This window comes from Musa acuminata, chromosome BXJ2-8 (assembly GCF_036884655.1).
Source record: "Musa acuminata AAA Group cultivar baxijiao chromosome BXJ2-8, Cavendish_Baxijiao_AAA, whole genome shotgun sequence".
NCBI lineage: Eukaryota > Viridiplantae > Streptophyta > Magnoliopsida > Zingiberales > Musaceae > Musa > Musa acuminata.
The window spans coordinates 53,904,972-53,932,868 of NC_088345.1; the positions used below are offsets into that span (position 1 = coordinate 53,904,972).

Below are 27,897 nucleotides of genomic sequence, written 5' to 3' on the forward strand. Positions count from 1 at the left end.
CTCATGGTTTTATAGTCTCATTCCAAGATCTTAATGTGGTTCGAGTTCTTCAACAAAAAATAATAATAATAACTTTTTTGTTAAAGTATTTGTTAAAATGTTGCTTTCACTTTCTTTCTTTCAGCACCTCATGTAAAATATCTTGTTGAATACTAATTCATGAGCATTAAGCTGCTGCAGAGAACTACTCATTGCCCTTCGATTTGGTGAACCTGGTTCTCAGTGGTCAGGCAGCTTCCTTCCAGATTGCCTTGGGGATGCTCAAGTGAAAATGAGAAATTATATAACTGGTGTATCGAACATGGTTCGAGTTGAAGTACAAAATGCTGATGTGTCAATAAGCAAAGAAAATGTGATCAAAAACCCCAGTGGACATTCTATGACACATCTAATTCTTCTATCCGATGACAAAACTGGGTTTATGCCATATAGGATAGACAATTTCTCGATGGAGGTAATTGCTTCCTGAAGCAAGTTTATTATGATTTTACTGGCCTCATGGTACAAACGATGTGTTATTTTTATTCTTGCTAACATTTCTACTCAAACCATTTTCCATTCTTATAATTTGTTCAACTAAGCTTGTTCATATTTGCTATTCCTTAAGGTTAAAGTTATCTTTGTGATAAGTGTAAGATTAAAAGGACAAAATAAATGATTTTGTGTGTTATAAAGAGATTTATGTAGTTATTGTGCATCGAGCTAGTATAGCATGTGATTTTGATGTAATGTAAAGATGAGGAAGATATTGTTTGTGGAATTAAAACAAGATGGTTAAAATGATGACTGTCAAGAATATTGCTTGATTATGGTAAATGTCAATATTTCAAATACTGGTTGGAGTTCACAGATGGAGACCTGATTGAAACCATGAATTAATATTTATATGTTCTTAATCAAGGAATGCATTTTCATATCAGACCTGTACCAGTACATGGTCGGACCAGTATATACTGTCAGTATTGGTGTAGCAACACTTGGTACACTGTTATGTACCGGTTTGTGAGAAAAGGCTGAAAAATTAGAAGAGGAGGCAGCAGAGCAGGGAAGGAGGAGAAGAGGGCCTAGAAGAAGAGGAGAGGCAGTGATGCAGAAGGATAGGAGGGAAGGAGGAGGAGAGGCGGCTGCACAGAAGGAGAGGAGTGAAGTAGGTGATGGAAAAAAATGAGGGGAGAAGGCTGCAACAGAGGAGGAAAGGAGGCTGTGGAGGAGCAGAAGAATACCAAGTACCAACGCTAGGGCTGGTGGCAGCGGCACACATAGGCAGTGATGGAAAGCGAGAAACGAGGGATGCAGGTGATGGCTGACACAGACATGGGGGAAGGGGAGAATGCAGGAGAGGATAACTCAGGGTTTTACTTTCTATTTTCAAAATTTATTAAAAAACGGGTTGGGCTACTGCCTGGCCCAGGCCCATTACCGGGTGTGAACCCGATAGTAAGCCTGGTTCACAAGGCTTACCAAGTGGTAAGCCTGTATTGCACCTGAACCGCCTGAAATTGGGCTGGTCCTCATGCAGGTCAGCAATCAGACTGCTAAATACTTGTCATACCATACCGAACCAGGCGGAATTGCATTCCTTGCTCTTAATAATTAATATGACTAAGTATATTGCCCTAATGGCAGCAAAAGATCCAACCAATCGATCCCAAATAGTTGGGATATTACAGCTTGTTGTAGAGTGAAAATCTCTGTGGCTGGACTTTATGGAGAGAATTCATATTGCTGACATTCTTGTAATTTGGGTTATGCAGAAATATGTTCAGAGTCCGACTGCTGTGTCTCTCTTTATCATCCCCGCCTGTTTTTTTATTCCTTTTATGCCCATTGTTTTCATAATAAACTGCATTGGATAGGCTTCATCTATTCTTTGCTCTACAAAGAAAGTACCAATATCAGATAGTAAAAATGTGACCAGGATAGAAAATTGATCTTGTACCATTAGGACTTCTAATTTATACTGCTGTATTCCATATATTTTGAAGCTTGGTAGATTAGCCTTTTTGCAGAGACTCCTTTTTCATCAAATTCAAGTGCTGCCATCAATGATTAGAAAACTTTTTGTCAACCATTGCTTGTCCTATACAATTGAAATAATTCCCTAACATAGGAACATCTCTTTTATAGAAGTAAATTTTAGCTTCATATCATATTTCTCCCTCTGCAAGCTTCCTTATATAAAAAAAACTTGATTGAAGTGTATTAGTTAATGTTGCTTTTGTTATTCAGACATTGCGGATTTACCAACATAAATGTGAATCATGTGACACCACAGTACATCGTTACACATCTTACCAGTATGCATGGGATGAACCTTGTTACCTTCATCGTCTCATTGTAGAGGTATGAGCAATGTCTTCTCCTTTTGGGCCTTGAGCTTCCAGTTTCATCGTTATATATGTCAATGTGTTTTTTGTTAGGTTCCTGGTGAGCGAATTTTAGGAGCATACAGTCTAGATGATATAAAGGAGCATGCACCTGTGTACTTGCCTTCAACAACTGAGGTACATGAATATCATTTTTTGTTGAGAATCAGAATTATTATCCATCTCATCAGTTATGCAATTGATAGCTCTCATGTATAAATAACTGTATTGCTGTTGTTATGATGTTCCTTTTCTTGGATTGTAGGAAGTTGTGATGTAAGTTGTTGGAAGAAACATCCAAGTCATCATCTCTTTTGGCATAAATTTCCTTTGTAATCATTGTGATTTTCTTCTTTCTTAGCTAAGAAAAACTTAGTCATATGGTCTGTTGGATATATTCTTTGCAGAAACCTGAAAGAAGGCTCTATATCTCGGTACATTCTGAAGGAGCAGTCAAGGTATCTCTTGTTCTTCCAAGTTCTATAGTCTGATATAGAATTTTTATAAGGTGCATTACTGAATCGCTGAATATTCTTCATTCTCATGCTACAGGTGCTCAGTATCGTCGACTCAAATTATCATATTGTAAATGAAAAAGAGGGGAACAATTTCCTTGGATCCAGGGATAAAAAGGTTGTTGATCAGAAGATGGACTGTCATGCTGGTTTCACTGAAGTGTTCACATTACATGTTCCGTTTCTTGGGATTTCCTTGATGAATCCCACTCCTCAGGTAAATGAAGTATTTCTATTCTTAACCATGATACTGTATCGATAGTTTCGAGTATCTTGTCATCAAGAGCTTATTGTTTATTTGAAGGAATTGGTTTTCGCATGTGCAAAGGACACAACAGTTGTTTTGATGCAAAGTATGGATCGTCAAAAGATATCATTCAGAACCTTATCCCTTCAAATTGATAATCAGCTGCCTGATACTCCGTATCCCATAGTGCTCTCATTTGACCAAGGACACAGAGGCCGATCCACAAACATCTTGAAAAGTGGGGAGAATAAGTTAAATTTTCAGAAAGAGACGAATTTTGAAAATACAATTGAACCTGTCTTTTACCTTGCTGCATCCAAGTGGAGGAATATGGACAAATCATTGGTGTCGTTTGAATATATAGACTTAGGGTACTTTTCAGTTCTTAATTTTACATTTTTTTAATATGTGCATTGAGGATCTCATGTATTTATGCTATCTCTTTGTAGTTTGGCCCCTATGTGTATTGAGCTTGAAGAACAAATACTATTGAGCTTGTTCGAGTATTTTAGAGCAGTATCATCAAGACTAGAGAACATAAGCGTAGGAAAAAATTTTGGATTGTGTAACCGGAACTGCAGTTCAGATGGGAACCTGGATAATGCTCAGGATTATAATGGGAAAAATGTGTTAACAGAGAGTGAATTTATTGGAACCGAAGAAAGGTGTGGATTATTGCCTTCTGTATTTCCAGTTGGAGCCCCATGGCAACAGATTTATCTTTTGGCAAGAAGGAAGAAGAAAATATATGTTGAAGCTTTTGAACTGGCTCCTATAACATTATCCTTAAGGTGAATATGTGAAAGTTGCTATTTACTGTTTTTCTAAGATTTTTTTTATACTAGATAATGATGAATAACATGAGAAAAATGCTATATCTTTTAACACATTCAATTTTTTCAAGGAAGAATCTTCTTGTTATCTTTAACTAAAAGTTCATTGTTCTAATGATTAGCTTCTCAAGCACTCCTTGGATGATAAGGAATGAAGTCCATGCAGATATCGAATCTTTAGTTCACATCCCTAGTAACACACTTCAGGTAGCTATGCTATCTTTGTTATGAGAATTGAGTACTCCTGTAGACATTTTCTGTAAGACAGATTTGACAACTTTATGGTTTAACATTTTTATTGGTAAATCTAGATGTGTATTACTAGATAGTCTAGAGCATAATATGTAAATAATCACCTAGATATATAGATGTTACCTCATTCTTAGAGGGATTGGTAAATTTATAAGTATGGTTACAATAAAAAACAAATATATGATCCGGTCCCTATTTTATTTTCTTATTTCTTCATGTATGCTTTCTCTCTGATATCCAAGCATCAATTTGTGAATGAGAAAAGTTTGTTTTTCATGTAGCTTTGTGTTTACTGACTGCAACTTGATAACCATTTTAAGCAAGGTTTGATTTACCAGTCCGAGCCGGTGTGCCGGCTGTGCCGTGTCGCTCTGTACTGGTGTACCGACACATGGTATGTCGGTGCGTACCAAAGTTTCGACAAGGACGAATAAGAGGTTGAAGAGGAAGGTCCGGTGGAGGAACAAATGAGGAAAAAGGAGAAAGGAAGAAGAAGAAGAAAGAAAAGGAGAAGTGTAGCGATACCTGGGAAGCAGCGGCAGCAGCAAAGGGAAGCAGTAGCATCACAGCGGCAAAGAGGTGGTGCTGCTGCAGCATCGCAACGACAAAGCGGCGAAGAGGCGGCGCCGCTGCAAGATCGTAGCGGCGAAGTGACGAAGAGGCAGCGCGGCTTCCGCATTACAGTGGCAAATCAGTGAAGAGGTAGCGTTGCTGCAGCGCCGAAGAGGCAGTGCCGCTGCTTCGTACGCGAGAAGAGCCCTATTATGCTTCTTTTTTTTTAACGCTGAAATGGACTGGTGCCCACCACTTTTTTATTTTTTTAATTATTTGAATGCAGACTGCCTGAAACAGGGTGGTCCGCGTATCAGTCCACACCTGGACCGGTATATACCGCCCAAACCGTACCATTTTGGGCGGTACAGCAATCCCTGGTTTTAAGTATATTTGTGCTTTTGACCGTTGAAGATTTCCTTTTGTTTATATGCTTGTCCTTAAAAGTGGTGATTATTCAATAGATTTTTTTTCTCTTCTGACAACATAGTTCAGCACTGATAGTTTGTTAAAAGGTGACTCCAGTAAATAAAAAGAGTACTGTTAATTGAACCTTAGAAGTATTCATACTGAGTTTGTTATCAAGGGGAAATTTTTGTACTGAGGATAGTAACATTATGCAATGTTTTGCTTAGATGAAAACTTGAAACATGAAGTGTTGAATATGCTTGAACATATACAAAATGGAGACAATATTTTCTTAGTTGCTAGCACACTGGCCATGTCTGACTTTCAAAGACTTCCAATGAGTACCTAAGTCATGTTTGTACCATGCTGGCAGATTGTTCAGAGTTCGACATGAAGGTTCAAATTATACGCCTCCTTGCTTCATCCTTATTTCTTTGAAGTGTAAATAGGCATATATCTTTTTAATATATGACAAGGGTCCTAAACAAATGTTGTGTGCTAACTAACATGATTGTTCCTAGTATTTAAGAATCTACAATCAGATCAATCTTTGTGTTTCAGGTTAATCAGAGAAGCTAGGTAATTCATATAATTGGAAATCTAGGAAGTGCAAAAAAGTTCATCATTCTCTAAACAACCAGCTAAACTAAGCTATAAGAGTTTAACGAGATATGTAAGATTAGGGCAGTAGGCTGCATGAGGTTCCCTCTGCTGCAAAGTATGGGGATGATCAAATGTGCACAACCTCTCTCCATCACATTGAGAGGCAATTTTTGCAATTCAAACCCATAATGGCAGGTCAAATAAAGAGATGCCACTTATGTGCCAGGGCTTTTGAACTGATTACCGTGGAGATCAAAACTGTCAACTTAAGAAATTTTTGTATGCAGATTTTATTTGTTCTCCAATTCACTTGTTAGTTGGATAAGATGCTGTTGAAGTGGTTAACGGGATATATCTAGTATCAGTGAAATTATCATTCTTGCATCTGTGATTCTCTAAGCAAGACAGAAGATTTATGAATCCTGCAAAATCCTGATTTGTTCAGGCTTTGACCAGTAAATATGATTCTACCTGTCTTATTGCTTGAAAATATTCGGACAATTGTTGCTTTGTTTTCCAGATACTTGAATTCGTGTATACCTGTGGTGCCTGTTTATATTCCTTTGTATTTTTTCATAGATAACTTTCAGTACCTTATATTCATTTGGTTGCAGAGAGGTTTGATGGCTCTTGTAGATGTTGAAGGAGTGCCTGTTCATTTTACACGACTTACACTAGCACATCTTATAGCTAGCCCAGAATCAATCCAAGAGATTATAACTAGACATTACATGAGACAGCTACTTCATGAAATGTATAAGGTGAGTTATGTATAATCTTTTACAGTTTCAGTTTACATTCATTTTCCAGTCCTGCTGGAGTGAATTATAAGGGGTTGAATGTCTTGTCTAGTAAACTGGTACAAATCTTGCAGCCTGATAGCTCCGGACTTATTTTCTCTTGAATCCTGAACATTTTTGCAATATACTTTTGTATCAGAGGTTTCAGTCTGTTTATCCTTCATAGTAATTATATACTAGGAATTAAAATAACTGATATATCCACTATATATCATTATGTCTCTTGTTGACTGATTGTCAGAACGGGTAAAGTTGGGTTGTTATGCTAAAAATAATATAGGGAATATCAGACTTATCTTTTTTGTTTTCTTTTTTTTTGGTATGATCATTAGCTTCATAGCTTATCTTTCATCAAAGAAAATAGGCAACCTGGCAAAGCTATCTTCCATCCACCTAGATAGCTCAGCATGCACTAAAAAGGTGACCCATTTCTTATATTTTTGCCAAACAGTGTCTAACTTCTTCAAGATTTAAATCGGCATAATCAATGTTAGATCAGTATCTGTTGATTGTAACCATCGTTCGGATTGTTATTAATATTAGTTGAACTATGGAATAAGTTATGTTAATCCTTAGGGTGTACAATAACACATTTTGGAATAAACTTTGGAATTTATTGTGAACCTAACATGCTAGTTGAGTTTTGGGAAGTTGTCTTTGCAGTTTAAGGTCTTGTAGTTGACTTATCAAAGAGGATAATTATATCCAAATATGTTATTTTTCAATTGATTATTGAAGAATGGTATTATCATTTTCAAAATTCACACCTTAACTAAAACCTTTTAATTTTGTGGTCTTTCCTCAACTACAGGTGCTTGGTTCTGCTGGTGTTATTGGAAATCCAATGGGTTTTGCAAGGAATGTTGGGCTTGGTATCAAGGATTTTTTATCTTTTTCTGGCAAGGGAGTCTTACAGGTGAGCAACATTCACAGTGTTCAAGCTTGTTAGATGGATGATTCATCTCTGTTTCTGAAAATATAATTGACAATTGTGGCAGAGCCCCAGTGGATTATTAACCAGTGTAGCTGAAGGTTCAAGAGGTCTTCTAAGTAGTACAGTATATGCCATAAGTAGCGCTACTAGTCAGTTCAGTAAAGCTGCTCATAAGGTAATTTCTGTTACATGAATTAATCATTTATACTATATCATCAGGTTGTTTCAGATTTTGACATTTGGTTTTTCAGGGAATAGTTGCATTTACATTTGATCAACAGGCTGCTGCTTATCTGGAGGAACAGCAGAATCACCTAGATTCACATGGCAAAGGTGTACTGAATGAATTCTTGGAGGTATAAGTTCATACAATTACTTCTAACCAAAAGCGCACAAAAGGATTCCAACTCAGTATCTTAGGTTACTTGTCTAACATTTGAGCAGTACCTATAGACATGATAATTGGTAAAGTATCTAATACTAATCTGTGACCCTACAAATCTGAATTCAATCCTGCTTGTTAATGAAATGCTATTTTTTCTATGGATGAACTTCTCTTTTACATAAAAGGTTTCTTAAAAAGTAAACCAATTTCTTACCTAAGTGATGCATAGTATGCATACTCTGTTGCTCTTCAAAGTGATCTTTTGCGATAAGGAAAAATGTGTAGGAATATTATTGTATTTATTGCACTAGGATGATGAAATAAAGATTAGTACTCTCCCCTTGAGGAGAAAGAAAATTGAAATGATGAGAAAACGAAGAAAAGCGAGACAAAATTACCTCTTTTCTTACTGGTAGATTTATCCTTGAAGACTTTATCAAAGTGATCTTTTGCGATAAGGAAAAATGTGTAGGAATATTATTGTATTTATTACACTAGGATGATGAAATAAAGATTAAAACTCTCCCCTTGGGGAGAAAGAAAATTGAAACAATGAGAAAAAGAAGAAACAAGAGACAAAATTCCCTCTTTTCTTATTGGTAGATTTATCCTTAAAGACTTTATCAATATAAAAGAACTCTGTATGGTGTTAATTAAACAACAGTGTAATGTTTATTTCGTATCAGCACATTTGTTTCTAATAAGAAGGATGATAAAATGAAACTTATTTCAACCAATGTTTGTCTATTTTCATACAGGGGCTCACGGGACTTCTTCAATTCCCAATTAGAGGTGCTGAAAAGCATGGCCTACCTGGGGTTGTGTCAGGTAACTTGACCTTCAAATATTGAGTGTGTTTGTGTGGCTTTGTAAGCTCATTTTTCATTTACCATCATACAGGAATTGCATTGGGAACCGCCGGTCTTATTGCAAGACCAGTGGCTAGCATCCTTGAAGCCACTGGGAAAACAGCACAAAGTATCAGAAACAGGAGTCGACCACACCAATCCTGTCACTTCCGTACACGGTTATCAAGGCCTTTAGCCAAAGAACTTCCTTTGTCACCATACTCTTGGGATGAAGCTATTGGAGTGTCATTGCTTCTTCAAGCAGATAGCTCGAGACTGAAGGATGAGATATTTGTGATGTGCAAACCACTCACGCAGGCAGGGAGGTTTATAACTATCAGCAAGAGGCTGGTTTTGGTTGCATCGTGCTCTTGCCTTCTGGGTTTGGGCTCACCGGAGTTTGTTGGTGTCCCTCCTGATCCAGATTGGGTTATAGAAACTGAAATGACTCTGGAGAGTGTCGTTCATATTGATAGGACAGAAGAGACTGTGAATATTGTTGGAAGCTGTGCTGAATCGATATACAAGCAGAAAAAGAGTAGTTCTAGGAATAGACCATGGAATTCTTCGACTTCTGCACCTGTTTTTCACTTGAGTGTTGAACTTGCAAACAAGGAAGAAGCAGAAGATACTTTACAGGTTCTGTTATCGACAATTGAAGAAGGGAAATCCCAGAGGTGGGGGATGCGCATTCTACAACGGAACAATCTCAAGTAAAAGCATGTACGTTATTTAATGATCTAGCGTCGCAAGAACCACTTCAATATACCTATGTTACCATATGGACTGATTACCTATTCTCTAACTCTTGCAGGAGTCATTGGATCTGAGGGTTTGGGAGATCCTGGTGGAGCCTATCTTGGGAGTGTATATATGCACAAAGAGTAATTTGAGAGAACATGGTAGTTTCTTTTATACAGATTAGACAATCCAGCGGCCTTATCTATTGTACATTGTGTAAATCATCACGGCATTTTGTGCCCCCTTTTGCGGGTTTGGACTAAAAGGTAAATAAGATAATTTGAAATGGAAAGCTAATCTGATACCTTTGTTTTTCCATGCCATATTTGCATACTAGGAAATTCCTAGGAATTTGTTTTTTGTCAGAATTAGGTAAGGTGCAGTGTCCAAAATGAATAAATGCCAATTGTTTTGACTGTGAATAACTTTATTCAGGGACAAATATATACCAATTATTACACAGCTAATGCTTCACATTAGGATGGTGAATGGTACTTTGATCTGATGGCCACCTATTTTAAGATCAAACTTTCTGTTGATACTGGTTTTTGTAATTGTGGCATTTAGTTTATGTTGATGCAAGTAGAGGACCAAATGTTTCAGACAGTGACTTCTAAATTTGTTTCAGATACTTGTTGGTATGTCAGATGATTGTCTGTTGACACTCCCCCAGAAAGAACCTGTGTTATTGTTCGAATAAAATTTTAGGATAATTCATTTGGCTATTCAATCCAACATCATGGCTCGATGGAGCAACAATGATATTTTATTAGATATGCCATCACATCTCCTTGAAGTTATCCCAACTAATTTTGGATTTTCAAAGTTCTTCTCCATTGACTAGTGGAACTTCTCTTCTGGAAGCATTTGACTTTAGACCCATCTAGATAATTTATTATATTGCACTTTAGCCTACTAGCATGTGATTCAAGAAAGCCAGCTCATAGATAAATCTCATTGAAATTTCCAACAAATCAACTAAAGTGAGAAGAGAAAAGTCTGGAGCTACTAAATTCCCCTTTTGTCTACATGTGGATCAAAAGTCTCGGATGCAATGGCCACAATCTTGGACTTGGTGTATGGGTAGATGTTGAATGATGATTATTAATATGTGAAATCATCATTTAGTATTCGCTTCAATATTTTATTATCTTGGATGAGGTTGGCTTGTTCTAATTTCTGGATTCCAATTAAACATCTACCTACTTGATGCAAATTCTGCAATTCATTTGATTGATCGAACATAAAGCATTAATGATGATGCAACTGGAAAGTTACGTAGAGCAACGGTAAGATTGTTCCTTTACGATACGAAGATGACTACCACTAGGTTTATTCTCTTGGTATTTCGTCGTCGAATCGTATTACTGCTATGGTGGATGTAACACCAGATTTGTTGTCTTTGCTTCAGTCCAAAGTCCTGAATGATGTTGAGAAGCCAATAAAATTATTGGAGTCATGAAAGTGGCCGTATGAATGCAAACTGATGAGAGCTTATTCTGGTGGACTGTTGCATTGGTCAAGTGGCTGATGCAAATGCTGTATCAGCTGAGAAGACGACCAATTCACTCATCACCTCAGGCTGAGGCTTTTTCCAATCCCATGAGGTGTTGGCTGATTTCTTCTGACTGCTATTCTAACTTGTTATCACAGGTTCAATGTTCATGTAGAAGCCCCAAATCGCCCGGCACTTCTCCCTCACCGACCGCACCATCTCTCTCTCTCTCTCTCTCTCTCTCTCTCTCTCTATATATATATATATATACGTAGCCTTCCCTTTCCCTGCACTCAGCCATCTGCTTGCAGAGCTTTCCTTCCCTTTCATTAAGGTACTACGACTCACCACAACATGGTCGCCGGCTGCTGCACCAACGAGGTGACGGTCAACGTCAGCGTCCACAGGATGTGGAAGGCGGCCGCCTGCGAGGATCACATCCTGCTGCCAAAGATCATTCCTCAGTACTTCGCTGGCGCAGAGCTCGTCGGCGATGGCGAAGCTGGCAGCACAAAGACCTTCCACTTCACTCCAGGTTTAGATTTTCATGCTGCTTTCCGACATTCGTGTGTGCGTGCGAGAAGAGATCGCAAAAGAAGGATAAAAAATAATCTCACATCGATAAAAAGAATCGGATGATACATATCGAAACCTTTTTGGTTGAATTGATGTATGATCTGTTAATTGGAACTAATTTGGGCATCGAACTGCAGCCGCAGAGCCACTGACCTTCGTGAAGGACCATGTTGAGGTGTTGGACCACGGAAGCCACACGATGAGGTACAAGGCGATCGAAGGAGGTCACCTCGGCCGAACGCTCAAGTCGCACGCGTTCGAGGTCAAGTTCGAAGCGGCGGGCGCCGACAGCTGTGTCGTGAAGACCAAGACAGAATACGATACGATCGACGACGCGCCGCTGCCGGAGGATGAGGTGCAGAAGATGACGGACGTGCCAGTACGGATGATGAAGTCGGTGGAAGCCTATCTGATAGCCAACCCCGGTGTTTGTGCCTGAGCCCCTGAGCCTGTGGGCTTTCGTGTGCCGACGCTGGTGCTTCCAGTGTCGTAGTGCTTGTCATTGGGCGTGGATCAATCAATAATGAGGTGATGCAGCAGTGCTGGAATCATCACCTTTAGAGTGAGAGAGTGAGAGAGAGATAGGACATGACATGTTGCTGCCATCTCTCTCTTTGTCTGTTCTTTCCATCTTCTGCGAGATGTGGTGTTTTGTGTGGTCGTCTAAGGACATACATATATATCTACGAATAAGATGTGATTTCTTTGGTATCATGTAATCCTTCTTTGGTATCATTCTTAGTAGTCTCTTTTAAAGATTCAAAGATTAGCGTAATCCCAATTAAACATGGATTTAATTGATTTTACTTATACTATATGATATGTTTATAACATTTGTTCGTAACGAGTCAACTTTCTTATAATTTCATTTATAAACAAGTCACTGATAAATGAATACATGAACAAACAATCGATGTCAACTTAGCAAAATATACCTTGGGACTATATAACTAAAATCGAACAAAATACCTTCTTAGACGACTAAAATGGATGCATTTTGCTGAAAGATTCTAAGATAAAAAATTGAAGGCTAATCCGTCGTTCATAAAGTTTAAGTACCTAAGTGATAACGTATCTTAGAACTTCATCCAATCTTATGTTTGTTCAAAATTTATATAATTAAAATTGAACAAAATACCTTCTTAGATAACTAAAATGGATGCATTTTGCTTGTTCTGAAAGATTCTACGACAAAAAATTGAAGGCTAATCAGTCGTCCATAAAGTTTAAGTACATAAGTGATAGCGTATCTTAGAACTTCATCGAATCTTGTATTTGTTCAAAATTTATATAATTAAAATTGAACAAAAGATCTTCTTAGATGACTAAAATAGATGCATTTTGCTTGCTCTGAAAAATTTTACGATAAAAAATTATAGGCTAAGATAAAATTTAAGTACATAAATGATAACGTATCTTAGAACTTTCATCCAATCTTGTGTCGGTTCAAAATTAAATGTTAACATGACATGAGATTTGACGTAATTGTGATGTGACCTTATCTACAAACTCGATAAAAACAAATTAATTCTTCTATTTTTTAAGATAAATACTGGTAATACGGCAACATCAAAAATATTATATCGTACAATTTGGTTCTTCCTCTTAGTTTCAAACATGAAACTCCACAAAGACGGCAATAAAATAAAATTAATGAAGAAAAATGCAACACGACATCAACTCATCGTGATCTCACTCAGCCTAACAAAGAATATAATAATAAACTACACCGTTGAATGAACTGTTAATTCTTTCATTAAATGCATGAAATACATTTATGGTGAAACTTTGTTTCTAACATACATACATACATACATACATACATACATACGTACATACATATTTTAATCTGACTAGCATATGCTTGAAGAATCCGATCATTCTCGACGACGGCTGATGATATGGGGCTGCTCAACAATGAAGACCGCAAAGTCTGCATGCTTGTGAGCTTTGAAGTCTTCGCTTCAGTCAACAAATACTAGCTAGTTTGAATGCTTCCAAGTTTACCATGACATCCACTTCTTAGAACATTGAATTGGGATGAGGATGCCAACAAGAGAAGATGAACCGATTCATTGGCATGGAGCGATCTTCGCGTCATCTCAGACCCCCCTTTTTCCAATCTAATCGATGAGGTTACCTAAAGTTCAAACTTCATCTGGAAGCCCGAGATGACCCGGCACTCCATAGCCGTCTATAAATGGACTCTTCCTCTTCCCTTCACCACCAACCCATCACAGCCTGCAGAGCTCTCATCCGGCAAAACACCTTCATCGACGCCATGGTTGCCGGGTGCTGCACCGAAGAGCTGACGCTCAATGTCAGCGTCCACAGAGTATGGAAGGCGGCCGCCTGCGAGGATCACATCCTGCTGCCAAAGATCATGCCGCAGTACTTCTCCGGCGCCGAGCTCATCGGGGATGGTGAAGCTGGCAGCACCAAGATCTTCCACTTCGATCCAGGTTTGGATTCACATCACCAATGCTTCTTTCAGGTAACAGGAAGATCCGTAAACTGTGCTGATTTCAACTGGCAATTCTGTGGATGAGACTGCAGCTATGAAGCCACTGATCTTCGTGAAGAACCATGTCGAAGTGCTGGATCATGGGAGCCACACCTTGAAGTACAAGACCGTCGAGGGAGGCCACCTCGGCCACACGCTCAAGTCGCACACCATCGAGCACAAGTACGACGCCTTGAGCGCCGACACCTGCTCTCTGAAGATCAAGGTGGAGTATGATACCATCGACGACAAGGGGCTCCCCGAGGAGGAGGTGAACAAGATCAAGGAGGGGTCGGTATGGGTCGCCAAGGCTGTGGAAGGTTACCTGACCACCAACCCCGCTGCTTATGCCTAAGCCTCTGGAAACTATCCGTATTGTCTGTCATGTGTGGCTTAATAATGGTGGCGATGCAGCAATACTACTCATCGTCACCGCGAGAGAGAGAGAGAGAGTGTCTGTGTGTGAGACAACGTGACATTGTTGCTCTGTTTCTCTCTCTCTCTCTCTCTCTCCCAATCTTTGTGCGTGTGAAGTGTAACGTACGTACGACGCCAATAATAAGTTGTGCTTTCCTTGGTATTATCATTTTAATTAATATATGTGTGAGATATTATCTCCTCGAGAAGACTGCTGAACCCATCATTTGTATTAATTATTCAAAAATTCTAAATTATATATGTATTTATCTTTTGGTATTATTAGTCTCCAAACTAATTACTAATTATCATATATTTCGAATTAACTGAATCGGATAATTGATTTGTAGCCCCGTCGATACCGTCTGATCTCGATCGGACGTCGCACCGAGCACGCCGGAATGACAAAACTACCCCTCCCAAAGCCTTACTTTCGGGGTATTTTCGTCATATCAACATCTCATGTCGCTAGGGTTTCCGCCGCCACCGTGGCCGTGCAAGCGCCGGCCTCGGTCCTGCCGCCTCACAAGATCAGCTATCGGGACTCCCGCAGCGAACCTCGAAACTGGACCGTCCGGTGCGGCTCTTAGTGGTCCGCGGGTCCCACTGTCACTCCTTTGTTGACGCATATTATAGAGCCACGTCGTTGGTTTGAGTCTTCCCTGCTTGCTGCGGCGCGGCGGTTTCCCAGCTGGCCCTCGGGTTCCTGCCCCGGGTAATGCGGTAAAGTGCGCCCGCACGGGGAATTAAAATAAGCCGGTGTCGACCAGAAAAGTTGGCTTACATGAACTAGTTGAAAGCTACCATTAAAGTAAGGCTTCCATGTTTGCCTCTTTCCCTCCACTCCCTCCTCTGTTCCTGAGAGTTCCACACCTCTCGCTATTCCCACGCATGTATATTAGCACAGTGTGGCTCTGAAGTTGCCTCATCTGTGTCTTTCTGTAAGGGATCAGAGGAGGAGATGTCGATAGGCGAGAGGAAGGGAAACGGCGGTGCTCTTCCTCGTTAGCTTCGGATCTCTGGTGGCTGCCGCTTCTGATCGATAAGAAGGTGGATCGGCCCCTGGATTTACCTGCAGTGGAGCAGCTTAAGTGTGAGAGAGTATGGAATTCCGGCCTGGTTTGACGGATCCGAGTCGCGGAGTAAGAGAAATGGTAAGCCTGCTCATGCTTCGTTTCTTGTACTGCTGAGTAGAGTTTGCTGCTGCTGATTCATGTGCTGATTCGCATTGGCTTCTTGTTTCTGGCTTCGATTCGATCTGCAGTCGTCGGGATCTTCAGATCCGAGCAGTAGCACCAGCAGTGGTGATTCCCAGATTAAGCGCTGCGCAGATTGTCGAACCACCACGACCCCTCTCTGGCGAGCCGGTCCTTGTGGTCCCAAGGTATGCGGGTGCGACTGCCGATCTGATCGATTCTTTCTTTTGGGCATGTTTTCTTTCTTGATCTGATTGGTGGACTCGTGATCTGCGGCTGCAGTCGCTCTGCAACGCGTGCGGGATCCGGTACCGGAAGAGCAGGCGAGCGGTGCCGGTGTCGAAGGAAGCAGGGACGGGAATGAGGAAGACGAAGAGAGAGATTGACGGCGGCAGCGGCGGGGAGAGGTTTGAGGTGTCCTTTAAGCTTCGGATGTTGGGGCCGGGATTGTGCAAGCCGAGATCCATGGTTCAGAAGCAGAGGAGGAGAAGCATGCTTGGGGAAGTGGAGGAGGCCGCAGTCCTCTTGATGGCCCTCTCGTCCGGCTTCCTACATGCCTAGGTTCAAGTCGAACAAGACAAAACGACCTCCTTTTTTGGTGGATGCAATGTAGTGTTGTTGGCTCTAATTATCACTCTTGTTCTACTACTGTATGATGCTGCCAAGCGGTATAGTGAAGCATGTGGTTACCATCTTAGTTATAGTAAGACCTGAACTCCAAAACAGCGATGATATCACCAATTACTTTTGTGGTCGAGTTGGTGAAGCTTTGCTGCGTTGGAGCTCCTCGAATAATAATAGTTTGTAGGTTCTAAATAGTTTGCCGACTGACAAGCTAAAACGTTTGTGCATTTGGGGACCTTTGTGGTGATTGGTTTGAGACAGCATTAGCTTTTGGTAATGGTTGTTGCTCGGTGAAGAAGCATTAGTTTGATTGTTGAAGGCTCATAATGATTGGAAATGTGTAAAGCTGCCAATGCTGCTTGCGGAATGAACCTTTTTGAGGCAACCGTGGGTTTGAGCTTGTGAAAGGTGCCAAAAGTTGGGAGGATGTGTTGTTGTCTTGGACGATTCCCTTCTTTTGGTTGGTCGGTGATCAGCTGGTACTTGGGTTCTCTCGGTTATATCAGGTAAGAGTGTGCTCAATCATATATATTTCTATTCGAAAATAGTTTAATAGATTGCTTATTTCCACAATATCTAACCAAATGCGAGAATGATTGATGTTGATTGCTATTTGAAAGAAGTCAATAGCTTGCTTATTTCCACACTATCTTATTGATTGATATTTCCATAGCAAGATGATTGACCCTTTTCTTTTTCTCTCTGTTTCATTTATTATAATTCTTCGACTGCAACAATCACACCTGTTTCTTTCATTCTTTAATGTATCAGTGCTTTAGGATTCGTGTCTCTGTTAGATCTGTTCCGAAAGAAAGACAAGTTTAATCTAATAAAAAAAAGAAAAGAAAAGGTCAGTCTGATCAACGGTCGTGGAGAAGCGGATGAAGGGCTGCAGTTTAACCCGTTACTCCATCCGGATCCGACCACCCTTCGAGTGATGGCAGCCTTCCGTTCCATCTCCGTCGTTTCCTACACGGCCGGTGGAAGAGCTCATCGGGTTGCTTCTCCTTCCGCCGCAGGATCTCCGGCCATTTCGAGTACACGGCAGCAAGCAAGCGATCTGTAGTTCGCGCCGCTTTCGGGAGCGGAACTGGGATTGCTGTTTTAGTCCCACATCGCAAGGGGAGCCGGAGGGGAAAGTCGGGGGCTTGTATATGAGGGAGTGGGGATCAACCGATGATCCATACTTACCTGGACGGGGTCTATGGGCGATCATGAAGGCTCATGGCCTAGATCAGTGACCTCCATTGCACCGGGGAGGGGTGCTGGTCTACCATCTCCCCAAGCGGGAGAGTGGACGTCATAATTTGTGGTAGAGGGGGAACGCGTTCGCGCGGCCCCCGCCAATACTATACAAGTGTTCCGATGCAACTCCATAGAGTTTTCTGAGACTCTTAATAAAAGCTGCAATATCTGCACTGTATCACTCGTCGGCGAACTATCCTTCGCAGAACAGACGTGTTTGCTGGGATCAATGCAGCCTTTGGTGCTCTTGGAAATCAGATCCCTCCCCTGTTGTGCCCTTGAATGGGTTAGTGGTAAGAGAGAGCTCTTCCACCGGCCGTGTGGGAGACGACGGAGATGGAAGGGGGAGGCTGCCGTCACTCCAAGTGTGGTCGGATCCGGATGGAGTAACGGGTTAAAACGCAGTCTTTCATCCGCTTCTCCACGACCGTTGATAAGACCAACTTTGCCTTTCGGAACCAATCTAAAGTAGACACGAATCCTAAAGCACTGATACGAAGAGTTGAACGCCTTCGTCGCTTGCCATCCCACCCCCAATCTCTCCGTCGCCGTCCCGCTCCCCACTCACCGTCTCCGCCCGCGGCCTCTCCCGGAATCGGATCGCGCTGCCCCATCTTCGGCCTCCGCCTCTTCTTCCGTCCAAGGTGAAACGCTCTCCTTCTCCCGTCATCGGTTTGCTTGCCTTGCCCACGTTCCTCTATTCGGATGCTGTTGCGCTGCGGTTTCTGCGTCATCATGGGTTACGAAGCCGAGATCTTGTAGCCGTTTGGCATGTTGTTTGGAATTAGACGTAGAATAATGATCTGTTTGCCTCGATTTCATCATCGATCAACCGTCTGCTTGATTTCTGCTTTCAGCACCAAATCCAGCCAATCAAAGCTTTTCATCTTTAATATTTCAAGATTTTTATGCACAAATGGCAAGGGATTGTTAGGCATTTTCAATGGCTGGAATTTTTGGTTGCTTCGTTGTACTGAAACTATGGGCTATTAGAGATGAATATTGTTGTTTCTTTTGGAGAAAGAAACCAACTTTAGAGATCAATCATCATTTTTAGGCTTTATTGAATTCAGAAACTTTACGAGAATTGCCATCAGATCACGCGCTTGGTTTCAAGACATTTTACGTTAGTGTTCCATCTAGGGGTTTGAATCCATCATGCATATATTGATTGCTGTGTTTGCTCCAAAACCTTGATTAGTATATTTGAAGAGTGGAAAGGTCACCTGGCATTCAGGTACTTGACCCACACTATCCACCACTATTCTTGATTACGATGTATCAATTGCAATATAATTTTCATAGCAGTTCTTTTTCCTCTTAAACATTTCAGGATATCTTGTTAAATAAGGTTGAATTTCTTTTAACCAAAACTGGACTTTTGAGAAGTATAATTTAATGCCCTTGAACCTTATGATTTCCTTTGAATCTTGAAGGTGTCGAGATTTATTTTTGAGATTTGTTATCGTTCAGAATAAATCTGCTGCATTTTGTGAATACATTCATAACCTCATATCTACTATGCATGTGTTGTAGGCATTTCCATTTTGCAACATGATAACTAGTCTGAATTCAAATGGAAAAGTAGTAACTAACAAAAGAAAGGTTCTTGATAACTTAATACTTCTCTTAACGACTAACTGTAGCAAATAGTTGTCTTAAGGTGTCTCTTTTTCTCGGTCTGCGGCAGGCAGTCACAACAGCCACCAGCATCCTCTTCTTCGTTAGAATTGCCAAGAGGGGCCACCATAATCAAATGGCTATTATCGCCAACCATCTTCATTATTAATAGTCTGATATCTTGGGCATTAAGTTTGTTGCAATTGGAAGAAGACGTATAGGATGAGTATGACATTACATTTTTTGCTTTCCATGAATGATCAATCACTGGAGTAAATAAATTGGTTACTGCCATTGAAATCTCACCCCCTGGTATCTTGATAATTGTGTAGAAAATTGAGGTTTCCGCATGAACAATGTGAGAGTAGATGTACCATGGCAAATGCTGAATGATTCCAGCTTTATGTATATGCACCTGATGTAACCTGTGATACATTTTCAGGAACAATGGCCAGCAAATCTAGCAGTGATAGTCGGGAGCCAGTGAATGAGCAAATTATTTTAAACACATATGCAAACATGCGGTCAGAAATTAACCAGATCTACTCAAAGATCACTGAGCTAGAGATGGAAGTCAGTGAGCACTCTCTTGTAATAGGTGCCATACAACCACTTGATCCATCACGCCGCTGCTACCGGATGGTTGGTGGTGTGCTGGTCGAGAGGACAATCAAGGAAGTCGTGCCTGCTGTGCAGCGCAACAAGGAAGGTCTCGAGGAGGTCATTGCTCGCCTCAACGAGGCACTGGAGAATAAGAAGAAGGAGATTTCAGAATTTGAATTGAAGTATAAGATCAAGATAAAGAAAGCTGACAGCGAGACCAAGGAGGATCCCAACCTAAAAGAAGGTTCTGCGCAGGGGGTTCTTGTAGGCCCTGCAAGCTAATGGAAAGTGCTAGGAAATCAAGTATGGATGTCTTTTTCATGGCATGCTAAATCTGGTTTGTATTTTCTACAGAAGACATTTTCCTGTGAAGTTTCTGTTGCATACGAGTCCTGATGAATTGTCTGATGATAGTATTGTAGTAATTCATGACTTGTGTTTGCTTCTGTGGAAGTAAACCGATTAATCTATGCATGAATCTGTTTAATCTAAGAAGTGCAAGGTGTATCCAATAGTAAATGACAATTAGATCAAAGGCTCCTAACTCTCTGATGCCAGCCAAGAGGGAAGCCTGTAGCTGTTCCTGTGTGTGGTGCACTCAAGCATTTATGTATCCCTGACAGCCAATCAGTCTGTCTCTGAACCCAAACGTTCCACATTATTATCGACAAGTTGTCCCACATGCTGGAATCAGAAGCTTTGACTTCCAAGAAACGAAGCTGTCGACATGTATCGCGCAATCCCGCAGCTTCTTTGGACCAAACAGTTTTAAGGCACAGTCAGGGGATCACTTTTCATGTGCTTTTAGCCACAAAGGAGATAGAGTCAAAGATGTCATAGCCATCGAGTATCATGTGCCAGAGAAATAAGTGCAGTTCTTCAAGTCCCAGTTGATCGTAATTGAAGGCCAATATGCCATTTGCAGGCAATATGCATCAAGTGCCCTTTTACTCCAACCAAATGATCAAATATGTGATGCTATTTTCAAGTACAATTTCATTTGTTGTGATTAAAAATATGTGATGGTGTTGAATATATGAAGCAGCTCATGAGAACAATGCTCCCTACTCATGCCTTTGGAGCCATGAGATGTGAAGAACTAAATGGTGTTTTTTGCTTGGCAGGTAGGGATATTAATTGAGAGAGAGAGAGAGAGAGAGAGAGAGAGAGAGAGAGAGAGATCCCACTTCTTGACTGCAAGCTAAATGTTCTTAGAATTTTGATTTGTTCTATATGACTTTAAAAGGAGTTCCTCTTTACATGCATCTCTTTTGGACAAAATGCTGCAGAACAAGTATGATTATATCATCAATGTAGAGAACTCACTGCTTGACTTGCAAGAGAAAACTGATGATGATGACAATGATGGTGATGTTGATATCCAAACTTCCTATCATTTACCTAATTAATTCTCACAATCAATGCATTAAATTCCACTTTTATGCACAATTTGCACACTCTGCTTAACACTATTCACTTTTTTTTTTCCTTTTATTTTTTTATGACATTTATTTGAGGATAATTTCTTGAAATGTTATGGTTCAAACTCTTGCCCTGAGTTGAAAAAAACCTTAAATACATATCACCAGACTATTTGATTGGGTGTTTTATTGCTTTAAATTAATCTTTGTACAAATTACATTTACATCAACTTAATTTCCAAATTTGAAGTCAACTCTAAGCTTTGCTGTATAATGACTTCATTTGATATCAATTAACCATCTTAATAACATTTGTTTACGATCATAATGTGCACTTATTGGGATACATTTTATAATGCGTGAGTCAACGAAAACTTCTCATAAATTTGGTCAAAATAAGGATTAGATTCCATGTGAGCTTACATTGAGGTGTTTCTTTGACCAGCCATGCTAACTAGCATGGCTTTGGAGGAGAGGTTGACACGTAGCCTAACATTATTAACTGTTGCTTCCTCCATTTACTGCGGAAGGACGACTATTATTATTCTCCGTCTCAGTCGCTCTCCGGCTCAACCGCAGTAATGGCGTCGCACCGTCTTCGTCCCCGCCTCCCTCCTCCCCCTCCGCCTTCCCTCCCAAAACCCTAATCCCGACGCCGAGTCGAACGAGATATCGGTGGGATTCGACGCGCATTCTCCCTCCTTCCTCGATTCGCCGGTTCGTCTTCCCCCACCTAGCACTAGGGTTTCGAGACCATTTCGGTCTGTAATACGGTGAGTCTTAAGGATTGATCTTCAGGGATCGAGTGGCTTTTTGTGCGCCTTTCTTTTTGGCGATGCCATTTTGTTTGAGGAGGGTTGGATTACGAGTTACTGGTTGACTTGGTTGTTTGAGGGGTTCCACTATGCGGAGTTAAAAGGTGCTTCTCTTTCTTTTCTTCTGCAAAGTTGGTTCTTTTAGCCATCGCCGTATGTTTCTGTTCGACCCCGATCTTTCTGATAAATGTATGTGTTACACATTTCGGTTGACGCTTTTTTTTCCCTTTTCTTTTGGCTAGATGACATGAATAATTTGGCGTCAAGTCAAAGTGTAGTTGAGCCAGATTTGGCTGATCAGTTTGTGCTTAGTTTAGGCGGTGGATTATAAGCTGCCGCTGATGTGAAAGTTTGAAACTGTTCTGATCTTAGGGAATGTCAAATGGGTTCGGAGGGTGGAGGCGGTCGTTTCTTTCATCTGTTTGATTGGAACAGGAAGTCGCGCAAGAAATTGTTCTCAGGTGGAAATGCTTCATCTGGTAAGCCTTTTTTTTCTTCCTCCTCCTTGTTAAGTCTGTTACTTTCTGACGGTGACATTGTATTTGTATGAGATATTTCGCTTGCAGAGAACACAGTCCAGGGGAATAAGATCGACGATAATGTGCCACCCTCACGATTCCATCTGGTTCCTCTTTTTGGCCTTTTATTTCCTGTCATCATGCCAGTTGTTTCCTGTATTTGATGCTAAAATCTTCTTTTTTGGGGGGGCGGTTTTGCAGATTGATCAAGATGAGTTAGAAGGAGTCTCGAGTGCCAAAGAGAGCAGTCACCACAGCGGTGCTTCAACAACTGATGAAGAGGGAAATGCATTCAAGACTCCTGGGGTCATAGCCAGGCTTATGGGTTTGGATTATGTACCAACTTCAGGCATTTCCGAGCCTTATTCGACACCTTTGCATGGCTCACGTTTGCTTCAGGATGACAATATACACAAAAGAGGTACTGAAAGATTCAATAATGATAATTTCTACTCTGTGGATAAAAGAAGTGACATCCATTCTGGGAAGCCAGAATCGAAGTCCCAAAAGATGCCAAGCAGCCCAATTGAGAGATTCCAAACAGAAACGCTTCCTCCTAGAATGGCTAAAACAATTGCAATCACCCACCACAAATTACTTTCTCCTGTTAAAAATCCAGGTTTCATCTCTTCTAAGAATGCATCATATATAATTGAAGCAGCAGCAAAGATTCTTGAATCTGAGCTTCATGGGGCTAGCACGGGTAGAGTTCAGCCTCTCAAGTCACCCTTGAATCATTCAAAAGTTTGTGAATCAAATGGGATCATAGCAATACCTAAAAAGATATCAATGCTTTCAGAATCGCTTGAAGGAATTGCTGGGACAGGTGCTCCTGCATCTGTCGGAGGGCAGACTTTGAAAAGAAATTCCAAGGGGCTAAAAGACAGTACAGTTGGTCGACCCTTCCCAAGTGCTGCGGAGGTTGATCCTTCTGGTGCCAAAGGTAAGGGGAAGCTAGTCTCCCTTGCAACAGAAACAAAGGTGAATGCTCAGAGAAGGGATGGTTCAAGCACAAAGAGTGGGAACACAATAATGCTGAAGAATAAAGAGGAATGTACCTTGAACAAACCATCAAAGAGCCCGTCAAATGACCAAAAGAATAACCAGCATAAGAGGACTTCTACCGTAAATGGTTCTCATGTTCTGAGACAAAATAATCGTAAGCAGAACTGCGCATCAGGTAAAAGCAAGTTACCTTTGCCATCATCGATTTCTGAGCAGCAGGGAATAAAAATCCTTCCTGGAGGTGCTTCTTCTGAAAACAACAAGATTGTAAGTAAGCTTCCAGGAAATGCTAAAGTTGGCTACATGAAGAAGGATTTAGGAACTGCTGATCTTGACAAGGATAAATTGCCATCAGGTCACAAGAACTTCACACGCAAGAAAAGATTGGTAGAGCAGAGATCATCTTCCATAAGATGCCGGCCTTCTGATGACATTCCTTTGGGTAGCCAAGGAAAACAGGTTCAGCATAATGTTGTGATGGATGGACATCCAGGACTGCATGATGACAACACACGAAGTGTTACAGATGTTGTATCATTTACTTTCACTTCCCCTATGAAAAGGCCAATATCTGGATCACAGGCTTCCAATCATGAGGTGAAAAACCAGGAAAAAAAGAATGATTATTTCAGTGAAACCCGTGAAGCAGACAGCAGAATGTCATCCCATCTCAAACTACATGCGGTAGATGGTGATTCTTTGGGTATCCTAATAGAAAGAAAGTTGCGAGAATTATCATCAGGGGCTAAGTCACCCTACTGTACATTATTTAGAGGAGGCAGTGGTTTAGCATATGCATCTGTTTTGGATGATTCAACTTCTGCTCTTAATGTTCCTAGTGTTGCAGCTGCTGAGCAAAAAACAGAATCCTTAAACTTGTCCTTCAGTGATGAATTATCTGGTAGCTTTGATTCAGATTCTTTAGCTAGTGATCAGGTAGAATGCATAAGCCATGAACTGCAGGTATTTTGTACTTATCTATGCTTTTGCTGGAGAGCTTCAGTTTCATGCATTTTCCAAATTTGTTCCAATAGTATTTTAGTAGTGTTTGAGTAATTCATTGCTTGAAACTGTAAAAATCACTACTAGCTGGTAGTAAATTCTTTAAGAACTGCTGTTGTTTTGGTTATTAGAGCCCACCATTTTATTACATGATCAAGGGTTTTGCCTTTGAAAGTTCTGCATTTTGTCATGTTATTACAACATAGTTAGTCTAAAGCCTTTGACAACTTGAGAAATGTTAATGCCATCATTACACCACTCATAGCAGTATTTTCAATATAAAATTTAAATATCGGCAAGAATATTTGAAGATGGCTTGATGGACATGGCTTCTTCAATCCATGAAATTGAAACTTAAAGCAGATTGATCAAATTAACTGCATGTGGCACCTGATACCTATATGTCACCAGAAGTATTTGGGTCCTCCAAGTGGTTCTGAATGTCGTGATCTCTACAAAGATCTAGTGTCAAAAGTCACCAATGAATGTGCCAATAGTCCAGTTTTTTGCATCGAGGATGGGAATCCAAATCATTTTTTTCCTTATCATATGATTTACCTGAGAGCACAAAATAATTTAGGAGGAGGGAAGGCATACAAATTAGCTCAGTGAAAAAAGGGAGAGGAATCAGAAAAGAGAGAATTATATGCTTTAGTGAAAGTGAAACACAAAACTTATGCTTTAAGCAACATCGGTTGATGCCATTTGAGCATGAAGTGGACCTTGAATTATTGCACATCTTAGAATGCTGCAATCACAAAGACAGAACCACCTTGTCATGAAAATTATGAATGCATGCCACTCATTGACCAAGTAGAATACTCTAGTCACAGGTCAGACCGACATAAAACTTTGTAACTTGTAATTTTCAAGTAATGCTTGCTCACTTACAGTTAGCAGGATAATGAAATCTTTGATGCTTTCCTATTTTGCTAGATTTCTTATCTTAAATTCAAGTTGTAAGAGAATCACTCTGTAGAAGATTAGAAGTCTTGAGAATATTTTATGGCTCGTGTCTCTACCTCAATTTGCAGTGCTTGCTCTCTATGACCTTGAGATTCTTGAGCATTAGCTATCTCCTAGAGCAAAGTCCTTTCAATGGTATCTGTTTTAATTTACTCTTATTGTCATTTTATAGTCTTTTCTTTAGTCTTTTAAATGAAGCTTTCGGCTTTTGGCAGCATAGAATTAGATAAAGATGTCATTGTGATGACTCTTAATGCTTGAAATTAACACAAGGAAAGAAAATCATACATCACTCTTTAGCATATATCTGCTGTTATGATTCTGATGCTATCATATAGGGACATATTGCTCATTATGGTTCATACATCTGCTCTAGGTGTGATTATTATCATTGGCTATAAACCCATCACCTAATACCTTGTAGCTGATTTATAAATGACTAGATTTAGGTAGAGAGCATAAAAAAAGCAATATCTTGACTGGAACTTCTGTGGCAACCTCCCTGTAAACTGCATGCACCTTCTGGAAGACAAGAAAAAGTAATCCCTACTGAATAAAGAAGTCTAGGTACATTTTCTAAAATGAAAAAACAAAAGAAGCATTCCCCCCTGTGGGCCTAGGGGAGAATAACCACAGGCACAGACCCAAAAAGAAGGTAATACATTTGGTTTCTGAAACAGAAGTTGGACTTGTAAACTGAGATCACTTGTGTATTGTCAAAGTTTCAAGATTATACTAAAATTCATGGAGGAAGATGAGTCTGAAGCCCAATTAAGTAAAACACAGCAACAACAACAGAATTTAAATTTAGCATGACCATCACTGGAAATCTTCATGAACTGAATAGAGCTACCACAACTAGATGTATGGTTAACTTTTCACCTTATAATGTCTATGAAAAGCTTATAAAAGTGCAACTGACTTTGTTTTGTTCTGGAAGTAAACATGACTTATGAAGCAATAATGGATCTTTCTTTTGGTTGATATGCTTTTGGTAGGAATTTTACCCTTATGCTGCATACATAATCATTTCTTTAGTCTGTCTCAATTATGTATATAAACCCACAGCATGGGTTTCCAATCTATATTCCTTTACAACTAAAGACACTCCACCTTCCATGTCTGGAGCTGTATGCTCGAGAAAGATAAAGGTAGTTCTTGTAAGGTACAAGGTGCTTTGCTGCTTCAATTGTTTGTATTATGTATGAGGTTGTGATTATGCACCTAGAACAAGCTATTATGGGAGGACTTGCAGGTCATATTATATTAGATTGCTAAATCATCTGTTGGATTTCATGATAGATGCTATCTATTTTCTGTAACTGGCTTTTGATGCACCCCTTTTAATAGAATGTGGACCGGATGGAATATCAAAGTAGCATGATGGATGATAAGAAGAGTAACCATCAAGGTCAGAGTGCCATTTCCTGCTACTCAATTGAGGGCTGGCAAAGTACTCATGGTAGTGTTAGATTGCTTGATAAATACTTTAAACTGGTTATTCTCCCCCATTATGCATGCAATTTATGCTCTTATTTGCAGGACTCAAGATGGGCATCTCTTCTTCCTCCATTCAAGCTCGAGACATGGTAGATCAGATTTGCATGAACAGAACATCATTGATGGAGCCTGAGTTGGGGATATCTGATGCAGCATCATCGTCTGTGCATGGAGAACTAGTCTTGGAAATCAACGCTTGTGATCATGCTAATCCATGCAAGCAGGAATTGGAGTATGTGAAGGACATATTAACCAACACAGGATTTACATTCAAGAACTTGATACCTCGACCTTTCGACCATTCTTTCGAGATACTTGATCCCATACTTTTTGACAAGCTGGAAGAGACCAAAACTTTTGCGGCATACGAAGGAGAGGAAGAGAACCTCAAGACGAGGAGAAGGATGTTGTTCGATTCAGTGAACGAATGCTTGGATCTGAAGTGCAGCCATTATTTCCGAGCAGGTTATCGTTCGTGGGCAAGAGGAGTCGCCGTCGCAAAGGGGTTGGCAGAGGAGCTCTACAAGGAGATATCAGGCTGGAAGAGTGGCGGAGACTGGATGGTGGACGAGCTCGTGGACAAAGACATGAGCACTCGTTTGGGGAGCTGGACTACTTTCGAAATCGAAGCATTTGAAGCAGGAGTGGAGTTCGAAACAGAGGTTTTGAGTTGCTTGCTTGATGAGGTTGTTGCTGATTTATCATGAAAGACTCAGGTGGAGGAGACGCACGACCTTCTGTTTCCACCGCAATGTGTGTAACCACTAAGTTCTCTTGTTCGCGTTTGGCCTGTTTACGACCATACTTCAACACCCCTAAGCATAAGGCATTTGTATTAGCACTGCGATCTCTACTCAATTCTAACTCAATCTTCGACCGAGCTTGGGCAAAAATTTTATGTTTTGAG

At 40.4% G+C, this 27,897-nt stretch overlaps 6 protein-coding genes and 1 non-coding gene across 16 annotated transcripts in view; all 7 read left to right on the forward strand.

Annotated features, from left to right (window-relative positions):
* Nucleotides 1-9,781, forward strand: part of LOC103995576 (uncharacterized) — a 60,573-nt gene extending 50,792 nt beyond the window's left edge. For 7 of the 10 annotated variants that reach the window (XM_065123201.1, XM_065123203.1, XM_009416188.3 and 4 more), the window contains 15 exons: nucleotides 181-454; nucleotides 2,230-2,343; nucleotides 2,421-2,504; nucleotides 2,774-2,824; nucleotides 2,919-3,098; nucleotides 3,186-3,499; nucleotides 3,578-3,919; nucleotides 4,084-4,168; nucleotides 6,391-6,537; nucleotides 7,388-7,492; nucleotides 7,575-7,685; nucleotides 7,762-7,866; nucleotides 8,654-8,723; nucleotides 8,796-9,466; nucleotides 9,558-9,781. In XM_065123201.1, coding sequence (XP_064979273.1) covers nucleotides 181-454; nucleotides 2,230-2,343; nucleotides 2,421-2,504; nucleotides 2,774-2,824; nucleotides 2,919-3,098; nucleotides 3,186-3,499; nucleotides 3,578-3,919; nucleotides 4,084-4,168; nucleotides 6,391-6,537; nucleotides 7,388-7,492; nucleotides 7,575-7,685; nucleotides 7,762-7,866; nucleotides 8,654-8,723; nucleotides 8,796-9,460 — 2,647 coding nt within the window. In that variant the 3' untranslated portion in view covers nucleotides 9,461-9,466; nucleotides 9,558-9,781. Of the gene's footprint in view, nucleotides 1-180; nucleotides 455-2,229; nucleotides 2,344-2,420; nucleotides 2,505-2,773; nucleotides 2,825-2,918; nucleotides 3,099-3,185; nucleotides 3,500-3,577; nucleotides 3,920-4,083; nucleotides 4,169-4,533; nucleotides 4,784-6,390; nucleotides 6,538-7,387; nucleotides 7,493-7,574; nucleotides 7,686-7,761; nucleotides 7,867-8,653; nucleotides 8,724-8,795; nucleotides 9,467-9,557 lie in introns of those variants that run through there. The other 3 variants (XM_065123209.1, XM_009416189.3, XM_065123208.1) reach the window with 2 other exon arrangements.
* A 1,409-nt stretch (nucleotides 9,782-11,190) lies between these two features.
* LOC135620322 (pathogenesis-related protein 1-like) lies at nucleotides 11,191-12,269 on the forward strand. The gene is made up of 2 exons (XM_065123210.1): nucleotides 11,191-11,514; nucleotides 11,693-12,269. The coding sequence occupies exons 1-2, from the start codon at nucleotides 11,334-11,336 to the stop codon at nucleotides 11,992-11,994; spliced, it is 483 nt and encodes a 160-aa protein (XP_064979282.1). The 5' UTR covers nucleotides 11,191-11,333; the 3' UTR covers nucleotides 11,995-12,269.
* Nucleotides 12,270-13,740: 1,471 nt separating this feature from the next.
* Nucleotides 13,741-14,650, forward strand: LOC135620323 (phytohormone-binding protein-like). Its single transcript, XM_065123212.1, has 2 exons — nucleotides 13,741-14,017; nucleotides 14,112-14,650. The coding sequence occupies exons 1-2, from the start codon at nucleotides 13,756-13,758 to the stop codon at nucleotides 14,411-14,413; spliced, it is 564 nt and encodes a 187-aa protein (XP_064979284.1). The 5' UTR covers nucleotides 13,741-13,755; the 3' UTR covers nucleotides 14,414-14,650.
* A 647-nt stretch (nucleotides 14,651-15,297) lies between these two features.
* On the forward strand, nucleotides 15,298-16,605 carry LOC103995573 (GATA transcription factor 16). The gene is made up of 3 exons (XM_009416184.3): nucleotides 15,298-15,629; nucleotides 15,740-15,859; nucleotides 15,954-16,605. Exons 1-3 carry the CDS (start codon nucleotides 15,579-15,581, stop codon nucleotides 16,230-16,232), a joined length of 450 nt encoding a protein of 149 aa, XP_009414459.2. The 5' UTR covers nucleotides 15,298-15,578; the 3' UTR covers nucleotides 16,233-16,605.
* Nucleotides 16,606-17,478: 873 nt separating this feature from the next.
* LOC135621331 (U1 spliceosomal RNA) lies at nucleotides 17,479-17,638 on the forward strand. Its single transcript, XR_010490499.1, has one exon. It is a non-coding gene; the product is annotated as a U1 spliceosomal RNA (small nuclear RNA).
* LOC103995571 (prefoldin subunit 2) lies at nucleotides 17,506-20,258 on the forward strand. The gene is made up of 2 exons (XM_009416183.3): nucleotides 17,506-18,184; nucleotides 19,603-20,258. The coding sequence occupies exon 2, from the start codon at nucleotides 19,608-19,610 to the stop codon at nucleotides 20,043-20,045; it is 438 nt and encodes a 145-aa protein (XP_009414458.2). The 5' UTR covers nucleotides 17,506-18,184; nucleotides 19,603-19,607; the 3' UTR covers nucleotides 20,046-20,258.
* A 1,511-nt stretch (nucleotides 20,259-21,769) lies between these two features.
* LOC135586390 (uncharacterized) lies at nucleotides 21,770-27,888 on the forward strand. Its single transcript, XM_065123213.1, has 6 exons — nucleotides 21,770-21,957; nucleotides 22,372-22,478; nucleotides 22,551-22,624; nucleotides 22,719-24,485; nucleotides 26,841-26,952; nucleotides 27,033-27,888. The coding sequence occupies exons 2-6, from the start codon at nucleotides 22,382-22,384 to the stop codon at nucleotides 27,695-27,697; spliced, it is 2,715 nt and encodes a 904-aa protein (XP_064979285.1). The 5' UTR covers nucleotides 21,770-21,957; nucleotides 22,372-22,381; the 3' UTR covers nucleotides 27,698-27,888.
* The last annotated feature ends 9 nt before the right edge of the window (nucleotides 27,889-27,897 follow it).

What these genes read in the sequence shown, in the direction of transcription:
- LOC135620322 (XM_065123210.1), top strand. Translation starts at nt 11,334, where the DNA reads ATGGTCGCCGGCTGCTGCACCAACGAGGTGACGGTCAACGTCAGCGTC. An exon ending in GACCTTCCACTTCACTCCAG is followed by an intron (nt 11,515 to 11,692) that starts GTTTAGATTTTC and finishes ATCGAACTGCAG; the next exon opens with CCGCAGAGCCACTGACCTTC.
- LOC135620323 (XM_065123212.1), top strand. Translation starts at nt 13,756, where the DNA reads ATGGACTCTTCCTCTTCCCTTCACCACCAACCCATCACAGCCTGCAGA. An exon ending in GATCTTCCACTTCGATCCAG is followed by an intron (nt 14,018 to 14,111) that starts GTTTGGATTCAC and finishes ATGAGACTGCAG; the next exon opens with CTATGAAGCCACTGATCTTC.
- LOC103995573 (XM_009416184.3), top strand. Translation starts at nt 15,579, where the DNA reads ATGGAATTCCGGCCTGGTTTGACGGATCCGAGTCGCGGAGTAAGAGAA. An exon ending in GTCGCGGAGTAAGAGAAATG is followed by an intron (nt 15,630 to 15,739) that starts GTAAGCCTGCTC and finishes TTCGATCTGCAG; the next exon opens with TCGTCGGGATCTTCAGATCC. An exon ending in CCGGTCCTTGTGGTCCCAAG is followed by an intron (nt 15,860 to 15,953) that starts GTATGCGGGTGC and finishes CTGCGGCTGCAG; the next exon opens with TCGCTCTGCAACGCGTGCGG.
- LOC103995571 (XM_009416183.3), top strand. Translation starts at nt 19,608, where the DNA reads ATGGCCAGCAAATCTAGCAGTGATAGTCGGGAGCCAGTGAATGAGCAA.
- LOC135586390 (XM_065123213.1), top strand. Translation starts at nt 22,382, where the DNA reads ATGGGTTCGGAGGGTGGAGGCGGTCGTTTCTTTCATCTGTTTGATTGG. An exon ending in CACCCTCACGATTCCATCTG is followed by an intron (nt 22,625 to 22,718) that starts GTTCCTCTTTTT and finishes GCGGTTTTGCAG; the next exon opens with ATTGATCAAGATGAGTTAGA. An exon ending in GCATAAGCCATGAACTGCAG is followed by an intron (nt 24,486 to 26,840) that starts GTATTTTGTACT and finishes CCCTTTTAATAG; the next exon opens with AATGTGGACCGGATGGAATA.